At 38.9% G+C, this 12,057-nt stretch overlaps 1 protein-coding gene across 1 annotated transcript; it reads right to left on the reverse strand.

The window, feature by feature from the left end:
• Positions 1–617: 617 nt before the first annotated feature.
• LOC146304539 (tubulin alpha-4A chain-like) lies at positions 618–8,480 on the reverse strand. The gene is made up of 4 exons (XM_084713883.1): positions 8,327–8,480; positions 2,705–2,927; positions 1,960–2,108; positions 618–1,759 (listed from the first exon to the last, which is right to left on the reverse strand). The coding sequence occupies exons 1-4, from the start codon at positions 8,327–8,329 to the stop codon at positions 785–787; spliced, it is 1,350 nt and encodes a 449-aa protein (XP_084570009.1). The 5' UTR covers positions 8,330–8,480; the 3' UTR covers positions 618–784.
• Between the last annotated feature and the right edge of the window lie 3,577 nt (positions 8,481–12,057).

Below are 12,057 nucleotides of genomic sequence, written 5' to 3' on the forward strand. Positions count from 1 at the left end.
ATATCCTAACATATAGATAAGTTGCTGGGTGAAAAAATAAATGATGTTAAGTCATTGTATAAACTTACCAGAGTTTTGTGTTTCATTCCAGGTATGTGATGAGGTTGCGGCCAAGAGAGAAGAAAACTGAAGGACAGCTTGAGACAGCCTGTGAGTACTGGTAACCTACATTTGTATTAATTTGATTGTAGTTAGTTAGCAAGCAAGCTAGCGTTTTGCTAATATTAGTTAACTTAAGTTGTGACTGCATAAAGTGTACGTCACTTTTACAGGTACCCCAGCAACCTCTTTTAACCATCTGCAAAATGTGCTTTTCTTTTCAGCATAAATAAACCGAGTGCCAAGTTTATAGGAGCCCAGTTTTAAAAGGGGCTGGACTGGGCTGGGTCAATTATGAGAATGTGCTGGTCTATTTTTATATCTTTGTAAAGCTTTGGGTTTTGGACTTTTCATTGAACAAACTTATTTGTAGACATCAGTTGGTAAAAAAAAAAAAAATCAGTAATCAGTGTATATGAAGAAAGGTTTAATAAAGAGAAGTAGGTGTAAACAGCTTTATTCAGAAAAGGAGGTAAGGACACATTGTCACTCTTTAGAGAGTCATTTTTCAATTGAGCTTGGACCAACTGCTGCTCAGCAGTAACTTTAGTGTTTATTAATGGTCTACATACCAGTCGTTAAACTGCCCATTAACATTCACACTGCTGCTGGAGGAGATGTAAAATCATTTACTGTTACACTTTGAGAGAACTTTACTCTATCTTTAATAGATCTCTGTCTGTTTCTAATACTCCTCGCCCTCTTCATCTTCTTCGAATGAGTCGATGCCGACCTCTTCGTAGTCCTTCTCCAGGGCAGCCATGTCCTCTCTGGCCTCTGAAAACTCTCCCTCCTCCATTCCTTCTCCAACATACCAGTGGACGAAGGCCCTCTTGGCGTACATCAGGTCAAACTTGTGGTCGAGCCGAGCCCAGGCCTCGGCAATGGCGGTGGTGTTGCTCAGCATGCACACCGCCCTCTGCACCTTGGCCAGGTCTCCTCCAGGAACCACAGTGGGAGGCTGGTAGTTGATGCCCACCTTGAAGCCTGTGGGGCACCAGTCCACAAACTGGATGGAGCGCTTGGTTTTGATGTTGCTGATGGCTGTGTTGACATCTTTGGGCACCACATCGCCACGGTACAGCAAGCAGCAGGCCATGTACTTGCCATGGCGAGGGTCACATTTCACCATCTGATTGCTTGGCTCAAAGCAGGCGTTGGTGATCTCAGACACCGTGAGCTGCTCATGGTAGGCCTTCTCTGCTGAGATCACTGGGGCGTAGGTGGCCAGAGGGAAGTGGATACGAGGGTAGGGCACCAGGTTGGTCTGGAACTCTGTCAGATCCACGTTCAAGGCTCCATCGAAGCGCAAAGAGGCGGTGATGGAGGAGACGATCTGGCTGATGAGACGATTCAGGTTGGTGTAGGATGGACGCTCGATGTCCAGGTTCCTGCGGCAGATGTCATAGATGGCCTCGTTGTCGACCATGAAGGCGCAGTCAGAGTGCTCCAGGGTGGTGTGGGTGGTCAGGATGGAGTTGTATGGCTCCACCACGGCCGTCGACACCTGAGGAGCAGGGTAGATGGCAAACTCCAACTTGGACTTCTTGCCAAAGTCTACAGAGAGACGCTCCATCAGCAGAGAGGTGAAGCCAGAGCCAGTTCCTCCTCCAAAGGAATGGAAGACCAGGAAACCTTGCAGTCCTGTGCACTGGTCAGACTGGACAAGACAGGAAGAATTTTCTATATAAAACTGCTGCAAGCAAGCTGTAATTTTGAAAAAGACTAAAAACCATACTTCAGATATCAGGAATATCAAAAACAATTCAAGACCTAAATAAACGTTTACTGAAAATTTTGACACCTTTTATTTGAAATTGTGGTTTTCTGTCATTGGTACGAATAATGACATCACCTTACCAGTTTGCGGATCCTGTCCAGCACAGAGTCAATGTGCTCCTTTCCAACGGTGTAGTGACCACGGGCGTAGTTGTTGGCGGCATCTTCCTTTCCTGAGATCAACTGCTCAGGGTGGAAAAGCTGGCGGTATGGGCCTGTACGGACCTCATCTGAAGGACAGAGAAGAGATGGTTTGAGAGCATGTTGGTACTGTATTTCCTTATCCGAATCAAGGATCTAGGGATCGAGGGTGCTGTATGTTGTACAGATTGTAAAGCCTTCTGAAACAAATTGTCCATTAAAGGGCACTCTAGATGACACTTTATTGTGTTTTGTCTGCGAGAAGGGCACCTTAGATGACACATTACCATATTTTTTTCACTGAAGGGCATTCTTCTAGAGGGTATTTACCACATTTTGTCCACTGGAAGGGCACTTTAGAAGGCACTTTGCCACATTTTGTTGGCTGAAGGGCACTCTCGGGCACTTCATCATGTTTTATCTACCCAAAAGGCATTTCTTCTAACATGGGGCCACAAGGGGAGGCAATCACTACCCCTGCTCCCCTCTGAGTCCAACAGTGAGCCCTACATTCTGTGTTTTCATTCAGAAAATTTCTATAACTTAACATCTTCTACCACCTCAACAGCTGTTGAGTGCGACCCTTGCCTCCTAATGTTGGCTTTCGGGAAAATGAGTTAAAAGAATGTGAAACAGCAGGTTGGTTTTTTGCCCTGAAGCTTGAAGAAATTCCTCAAGGACTCACCAATCACAGTGGGCTCCAGGTCGACAAAGATGGCTCTGGGGACGTATTTCCCGGTGCCAGTCTCACTGAAGAAGGTGGTGAAGGAGTCGTCGTAGCCTCCGGCGGGCTTGTCACTTGGCATGTGGCCGTCAGGCTGGATGCCGTGCTCCAGGCCATAGAGCTCCCAACACGTGTTGCCCATCTGGACACCAGCCTGGCCAACGTGGATAGAGATACACTCACGCTGTGGAGGAAAAAAAGAAGAGATTTTATTTATTATTGGAGGGCACGTTGATTCAGCACTCTTAACTGAATCCAGTGTGATAGAGGGATATTCTTTACTGCCTTCCAGCTGCAAATTGTCAAAATTATCACTGAATTCTTCATGCAAACCACAACGCTGCTGACTTTGAAAATATACTGTCGTCTGCTGGATACCTTAATGCCAACATTTCTGCTTTTAAACCTGTCCTGACCTGCAGAAAATGACAGTTGAGCACCGGGAAATACCGGGTGGAGTCACAATGACTTTTCAACTGCTTTTGTATTTGCGCAAGATTTGCATCACAACCTGCTTTCTGTGTTGTCAAATTTGCAGGCCTGGATGTGCAAACCCTGCGGAACACTTGAATTCTGACATGTCATTGCGATGTAGGACGTGACACATCAAATCAGGAGTCACTGATCTAAATGAGCGAGTAGTGGTGATTAACATGGTCTTGTCAGAGTGTCTATAGGGGCCAAAGTGCTTCCACACCCTGCTGAAGTATTTCTAGTTCCTTGTAAATGATGTGGGTGAGGGTGGAGGGCGGGGGAGGGAGTCAGTGGGTGCAGGCTTGAGGACTGGAACAAGTTTGGTCTCATCGTTTGGAAGAGAAATGTGGCCCGAGGGAGTTGAAGATGCATTGTCGTCTGTCCTGTTTGGTTAACTGGCCTGTGAGATGTTGTGTGAGACATAGCAAAAAGGCAAACCTAACCTCTAACTCACATCAGAGAACATTAGTAGCACCTTTGAGGATGAAATCAACCCTACTGAACTGCAAACTAAAGCTGATCCATAACTGCTTTGTCCCGCAGCTGTGTGTTTTTATTGCAGCAGTTAGTCTGTCAACAAAAGGCCAGCTGTCACTGGTAATATCAGAACACAAACACGTCAAGTATTGCTGTCAAAATGTCATCATGCACCATACCTGCCAAGACAAGAGTTTAGGTAAACTAAACACTGTTATATTTATGTATCATAAATAATTCCATGTTTGCAAGGTGGTGAAAGAGGCTTCAGCTGACACTTCTGACCTCATCTCTACGGGGGAACTGAAATATTCGAGTTGTTGTGAAATTCTTGTGATGTCAGTCTCTCTTTTAGCCTATAGCCGAGTCTAAAAGCATCTCGACAGGGCAGCTCGTCGTGTTTTTCCAGTGAGACCTCTTTGGCAACACAAATAGCCAGGCTCCAACAATGCTGAACATGTCGTCCCCCCACAAGAGCAGCCAGTCTGATAAGCAGAGTTTTGAAGTTAAGAGAGAATGGAATTCCTTCACTGAACAGATTTCTATCAGGAATAATCTTGACGTGAGTTATGTAATATAATTTTTATATGAGAAGAGTGACCTACTTTCTTTTACTGGTCACATTCTGGTCTTTGTACCAGGCATTGACAGGGGGTATGTGGAAAGATTGTAGAGTGGCTTGAATAATTTGAGTTAATAGAACTTTCTATGAAATATCCACATATAGAGTCAGCTGTAACACTTGAACACTATATCTTTAATAGACTGAAAGTGCATGACAACTAGTGAGTTAACAGCTAAAATAGTGTTGTATGATTAAAATAGATAATAAATAAACAGTTTGTTAAAAGTACTCAAAAATAGTTAAAATGGTAGCTTAAAGATAAATGGTTGAAATAGTAAGGAGAAAGTCATGGGGAAAGATGATATAGCCTAGATAGCTAAGTGACTGGTAGCTGCAAATAGCTATAAGTTATGAATTTATGGTTGAAATAGGAAACTAAAAACTTAAAAAAGTTAGCTAATAAATAATGGGGAAAGGTGTAAATAGTTAGCTCAGTTTAAAGAAAACCAAAAATGTGAGCTAAAAGTAATGGTTAGTGGTTCAATAGTTAGCAAAAAGTTACCAAAAAGTAATGGGAGAAAGGTGTAAACTGATGAATTGCAAATTGATGAATAAACAGTTAAAGTAGTTACGTAATACGTAATGGAAAGACATTGAAATGGTTAGCTAAAAGTGAATGATTGTTTGAAATAGTGAAATAGTTTTAAGTGATGAATAATTAGCTTCAAATAATTAGCTAAAACAATATGTCTAAATAGTTCTTTAAGATAAACAAAAGTTTGCTTAAAGTAATGGATTAATATTTGCAAAAAAAAGTAATGGGAGAAAGGGGCAAATTGTTTAATTTGTTTGGTTAAATTTAAAACAAATATTTATCTTAAAGTAACGGATTAATGATGAAATAGCTAAAAGTTATGCATTACAGTTTGAGATAGTTAAGTTAAATGGTTGAAATAGTTAGCTAAAAGTAATTGAAGGGGAGTTTATATTGTAAACTAAAAGTAATGTGTGCTGGGGTAATGTTACCTAAAAGTAATTAGTAAACCTTTGTAATAGTTAGCCAAATTTGGCTAATATGTTGACTAAATGGTTGTAACAACATTTGCTACAGATAGCTTAATGTACAGCTCGACTGTTGAAAGTTACCTAAATAATAATTGCTAATGGCTGAAACGCAGTGGTAGTGATACAGTTCAGTTCAGACAACCACCTCTTGCTTTAAGCTGATAGTGGACAAACCACACATTGTATTTTCTTTTCTTTCTCTTCATCTTTCCCTTGTGGGTTTTGTTTTGAATTTTGATCTCTTTTGCTTCCCCTCCCCCTAAAGAAGCTTGTGATGAGGTTGGAGGAGGGGTTACAGTGACATGGGAGTTGCCAAGTATGGTGATGGCGGCCAGCTCAGCAGCCAGCTATTTTGAGTGAAGCTTCACAGACAGTTTAACTATACCCCACTGACCTGTTTGGACTGCAAGACTGCACCTCAGGCCTCTGTCATGGGAACAATTTACTTTTACTGCAGAGTGCTCCGAAAATAAGTAAAGTAAAATAAAATGCAGTATGCTTATGAAATAGAACACAACAGTTAATGAAGCTTTCCACTGTACTTCTGTTTTGTGAGTCAGACAGTTTCAACATGGATCTGAGAAAGTAGAAGTGGTGGTGTTGCAACAAGCCACATCCGTTCATGTTTACCAAGCAGACTGAAATCTACCCTTCCAGGCAGTGGTGTAGTGACTATCTACCAACTTCCTGTATCTTGTCCTGAAAGTGCGTCAGGGCTGACGTCGGGATCTCAGCAGTACAGTAGAGCATTGTACTGTAGCCTAGGTCTAAGATAAATAAAAAACATCAATAATTCAATTGTTTACCGATTGAAAATGAACTGGAGGGATGATGTTTGAGTTTTCATGCTCTATTACTTGTTCTTCCATACTTAATTGACAGACTCCAACTGTAAAACCTCAATGTAATGTTAAAAAAAAAAAATCTAGGACACAAAATGCTACTTATCTTCATCTAGACCCAAACTGAGTCTTCAGGTGTGTTCAACTTTAAGAAGATGGAATTCCTTCACTGTCCAGATTTCTATCAGGAATAATCTGTAAGTGAGTTATGTGATGTGATTTTGATATGAGTGGAGTGACCTACTTCCTTTGAAGATGGTCACATGTTAGGAGAAATCATTCTGGGTTTTCAACCATGCCTTCACAGGGGGCACTTTGAAAACAGAGTAGCTTGAATCCTTTCGAATATTTAATTACTTTTTGATTATAAAAAATACCCACATATTGAGTCAGCTGTAACACTTCATGCTACGTATTGTGCTAGTTTGAAGGTGCGTGAAAACTAGCTAGTTTACTGCAATAAAATAAAAAGTATAGAAAATATTGTTGTATGATGTTTGAAATAAAAGTAATAAATAAGCAATTCAAATAGTTAACTAGGGGAAACTGTTAAAGTGTTGCATAATTAGCTAAAAGTATAAATTAAAAAATTTATAATAATATAGCTAAAAGTAGTGGTGGTGGTGGTGGTGGGGGGGGGGGTTATAGTTAGTTTAAACAGTTAATTAAGTAATGAATACGTTAGCAAAAAGTAATGGATTAGTGATTGGGGAATGTGGAGACATAGTTAGCTACTGAAAAATGATTGAAATAGTTCACTAAAAGTTTACAGTTAACTTAAACAGTTAACTAAAAGTGATTAATTAAAAGTTCAAATAGCTGAAAGTAATGTAAAAAAAAAAAAAAAGTTACAATGTTGCACAGATAATAAAAAGTAAAAAAGAAAAGTTGAAATGAAAGTATGATGGAAAGGTTATAATTAGCGTAAACAGTTGTAAAAAGTTAAAGTAACACAGTTAAAATAGTTAGCTAAAAGTTTGGGGAAAGGTTTAAACAGTTGGTTAGCTAAAAGTAAAGGACAGAAAACTTAGAAAAGCTAAGAATTAAGAATTTGAATAGTTTGCTAAAAGTAACTAAAAGTAACAAAAAACATTAGTTACCTAAAAGTGAAAAACAGTTTGTAAGCTAAAAGTAATCAGGAAGAGGTTATGGTTAGTTTAAACAATCAGTTAGCAAAAAGTAATGGCTTAATTGGTTGAAATGAACCTATCAGCTGAAAGTGATGTATAAATAATTAAAATAGTTAGCTAAAGGTAGCCTGATCTATAAGTTGGGGAAAAGGTTGTTTGTGGAATAGCAACTCCAAAGGCAGGAAGATTCTGCACACCTCCGCCCCTTTCATGTTGCACACCAAATGGCCTAAAACCATGTGGGGGAAACAGACTTTTCTTCGAGTTCGCACCTCAGAAAATAGTTTTTACTCACTCTAGTCTTTCAAACTGACCTGCAAACATTACAACACACTCAGTATTTGCTTTTGCACCCGTGTTAGGACTGATCAAAGTCAAGAGGGAAAGGTCATCGTCACGACCTCGTGCTGAAGAATGAACTTAAGACTCTTTAGCTCTTGTTAGCTTTTAAAAATGTTGATCCAAGGCTTTAGGGTTTATCGTCATGTGCCTGGCCTCATGTTAAACATCAAAAATATGCATGTTGGTGACAGTTTTTGGCATATTTCTATACAACCCACAGCTTCAGCTCGGGGCATCCAACAGCTTATCAGCTGCCGAAATAGAAAATGTAAAATTCACACGAGCGTCTGCTGGAAGCCACATCAGCATTCCCAAAACCAGCCAGGCAAACAAGCCAAGCACGCCCTCCTGACAGACGGGCAGCCCTCCAGAACCCATATGGAAACAGTTAACCTTTACTGGAGCTGGAGCCACATGCCTGGTAGCATGTTTCCGCTGATTGACTTGATGTTTTTCACCGTTTCCAACAAATGAGTGAGGTTTATGTGCTGTAGCCGTGCCACAAAGTTCATTCAGAAGCAGCCTTAAGTAGAAACATAAGACAAAAACTTTTTTTTCTACTTTAGATAACCTGTTTAAATCTTCAGATATGACTCACAATTAGGACATAAAGTACTGCAAATGTTGCCTCTTTTATATACTAGTTAGAGAATAATTCTAATAGCAGTAATAATGTCTTAATACTCACCATTTTGCAGTTCTTTTGTCCTTTTTGTAGAAGTAGAAGAAGAAGTTGAACCTTGCAACTCTCACAGTGTACCTATAATGAGATCTCTGTGAGTGAAGTCCTGACAGTGTGTGACACACACACTTTTTATAGCTACTACAGGAAGAGGAGGAGGAGGAGGAAGAGGAGGAGGAGCCATTAACAGCTGCAGTTTTACTCTTTTCAAATCTTTTTGTTTTTTTCATAGAGTCAGATATGGCTTCCTGTTTGGCTCTTTCAGAGTAAAAGCAACACCTGAAATCTGTGTAAAGTTGATTTACAGTGGAAAGTCCAGTGATTTTTTTCAGTTAAATTTTTTTTTCTTATAGTTTCTAATAACTTGGAAGTTTCCTGGAAAGAACAACATCATTCGATATTGATCACAGGGAAATTAGACACAATGTTCTGAGACTCTTAGCACAGTTAGTTGTGTTAAATTTATAGATTATAAGGTGAGCCAAGAAATATATTATTATTAAATGTGTTTTGACATAGAGAACACCTTTATGGATTTTTTGTGAAAAGTTCTCTGCAAAAATATCCTGCTGCTGATATTCATACATAAATATTTGAGACAAGTATTTCACAAATTTATAGAAAACATGCCTCAGCTTCAGTGACTTGCACCAAAAAAAGATTATAGCAGACCATAGCTATTATCAAAAGAGCCACTTTTGATTGAAAAAGAAGGAAAAAACATCTGTCTGGAGCCACAACTATTTTCTTTTTTTGGATTTAGCGTCCATGGCAAGCCTCAGATATGGAAGCCCATCTCTGCCAGTGAAAGCAAAAACAGCCTCGTGGTAAGTCATAATTATGAGATTAAAAAAAATCAAAATATATGAGAGAAATTTTGACTTTTTATCTCATAATTGTGACTTTTTTAGCCCGTTGTTGTAATGCAGCTCACAGCCACAAGATGGAGTCCTTATCTTATCTTATTATCTTGAATTTGTGTTCAGCACAGCACCTCTACCATTTCAGTTGGATATCCTAGTCTGTAACAAACTTATATTAACACCTATTATTTTGCAGAAGACTAGGCAAATATTCTATTAGTAACTGGATTTCAATTATTTGAATTGAGTTCAAAGCAATTTTACCTTTAAATTTAGTGAAATAGTCTGAAAAAGTTTAACACAGACAAATAAGGTGCTGACTTTCTTGAATGCTTGTTGGCAATAACTGTGTTTGCATAGTTTGTATGTTCATTTTTAACCAATAAAAGTGATGTAAGTTTAAAAAATACAGTACATCCAAAAAGTAACTTAAGTAACTACACCTTAAAATCAGTTTTTCCGACAGAGAATCGTACTGAGCATGAGCAGAAAAAGTGTCATCACTCTTGTTTCTGATTGGAGGAACTGAGTGAGCTACAATCACCCCCAGTTTCCCCTCATTAATTAATTAATGTATCAATAGATATATATCCCATTTTTATTTTATTCTTTTCCTTTCATGTGCCTCAAAACAGACATATTCCTAAGGTTACATAGAAAAGTTCTGGCCCTGCTTATATGGATAAAATTATCTAATCTGATTCTGAATGTGTACAACTTGATTTTTTAAAATAAAGGCAGCATTATTGGTGAGATTATACAGCTTTATGATGTCTATTAATAATGAAGAAAACATGGAGTTTATTTGGTAAAACATGTATTTTCTTTCTCTCAAATTCAGCTTTCACTTCTCAAATGTTTTCCATTCCTTGTGGTTTGTGAACTTCAGCTGTCCATCACTCTTTAGAGGAATGCAGAGCTGATCCAGGGGCCTTCAGAGGGCCCGGCTCATCACACCAGGCCTTCGCCTCTCAATGTAAACGTCCTCATAATCCTCAAACAAACCCCTGAGTCCTCCAGAGCCCAGAGCTTCATCCCCTCAACCGCTCATTCCTCTTCAAACGCTCCCCTAAGCATCTTTTTTTTTCTTTTTTTTTTGGAAAGGAGAGATAGTTTGCGATAGACGGATAATGGAGATCTTTTTCAAGTGTTGTGTTTCGTCCTCCTCCTCCCCTCGGAGGTGCACAGATTACTTTTCTTTTACATCTTCCTCACCCCAAAAACTAGTTTTTTGCTCACTTCTCCTGAGTTTGGAAGCTTTTCTTTGTCTTGTTCTTCATTGCAGTTAAACTGCATCTGCAACTTTTACTATCCTGTTTCATCTTATTTTTTAATTTCTATTTAACTTAACTATTTAATGTCTTTTTATGTCACTTTATGTTCTTTTTACATTTTGTCTTGATGCTTTTCCTGATTTATGTAATGCACTATGAATTGCCTTGTTGGTGAAATGTGCTATACAGATAAACATGCCTTGCTTTGGTGCGTTTAGGTACAGCTCGGACAAATCATACTGATCCTACCTGTAGTGGAGTAGAGTGGAATATTTATCACTAATTTATGGGTGTAACATTATGCAGCATTGTTTAAATTCAGCCAATCAACACTGGAAGTGCATAGCAAATGAAATCACTGCTGCATCAAGATGAATATTCATTAAAAAAAAGAGAAGAAAACATGTCATGTTTTTAACTTTGTTTATGTTTGTAATTTAACATGAATAAATTAGGTTTTTAGAGCTTTCAGAGTTATGATTCTTTGGGTTGTGTTGTGGCACAGAACAAGAAGAGGGCGCTGTTCTGTCAGAGTAAACTGAGGCTGACAGAAAATATATGATGAAGAAGGGAAGTGTTGATATCCTCTGGGACAGGAAGTCTTTGGATCAATATTTGGATAAACACTGGAAATAACAATACCACCTGTGTCAGATGGAAACAGCTGTCTCCAGTATGAGCCTTTTTTATGGTAATTATAACAAGATATTACTTAAATTATGTGTAAAATCTTCATTATAGTTCTTTTGAAGTTGAAAGTCAGACAACCTTTTCCTTCCTAGTTGGAGTTGTGGAAGGAAATCAGCCAACAAGTCAGAATTTTAAATAAACAGATGATAAAATGTTTGTAAAGTCTGATCATGAAAGTTTTAAAGTGCTGTAATTTGAAGGGAGTTTTTTTATAATGCTGATCACACCAGTTACAGGTTTCTGTGGGTGATCTTATGCAGACATAGCTAACTTAAAATGTGATATATTGTAATATATTTACTTTAACTCTTACCAATTACATTCCTCATCCGAAGCCTACTTAGATGCCAAACCAATGAAGGCAATGAGCACTAGCCAATCAGAGTAGAGTTGGCTGAGTCATAGCTTCCCTTTTCTGGGGAAAGAAATAGACCGGATACCAAAGTTGTACAACTGTGAATTAAAAAGGCGCGGGACCATCAGCAGATCAGACATTTCTGGTTTTTGATCTTTCAATACTTTACTTTGATGGCACTAATTAGCAAATGTTAGCATACTAACATGCCAAAATATGTTGATGATTGAACATTAACATTATATGTGCAAAACATTAGCATGTTAGCTTGACTTGGGTTAAACACTTGGCAGGCAAAACATGTAGGCCTTTGAAATATGAGGCCATATGGTGAGGAGACAAAGTGTGTTCCACCTGAGTTTGGGTTGTTTTGGGCAGTTCTCCATCTCGTAGTCGCAGAGAAGGGTTCCAGCATCTGAGATCAATCATCCACTTGGCCAGGCGGTTGTTGTTTTATCCCTGGCAACATGTCTGTTACTCTTTCCAGTGGTTGCATATGTTAGCTTCTAGCATGGCTGTGGTTTTGTTTAATTATTGGAGAAATCTAAGATGTCA

Source organism: Lutjanus erythropterus, chromosome 24, assembly GCF_056507025.1.
Source record: "Lutjanus erythropterus isolate fLutEry1 chromosome 24, fLutEry1.hap2, whole genome shotgun sequence".
NCBI classification, from domain to species: domain Eukaryota; kingdom Metazoa; phylum Chordata; class Actinopteri; order Lutjaniformes; family Lutjanidae; genus Lutjanus; species Lutjanus erythropterus.

Excerpts from the sequence above, each read along its gene's own strand:
- LOC146304539 (XM_084713883.1), bottom strand. Across the intron at positions 2,109-2,704 it reads CCTGGAGCCCACTGTGATTG|ATGAGGTCCGTACAGGCCCA; the intron begins GTGAGTCCTTGA and ends TCTGTCCTTCAG. Across the intron at positions 1,760-1,959 it reads TGGACAGGATCCGCAAACTG|TCTGACCAGTGCACAGGACT; the intron begins GTAAGGTGATGT and ends TGTCTTGTCCAG.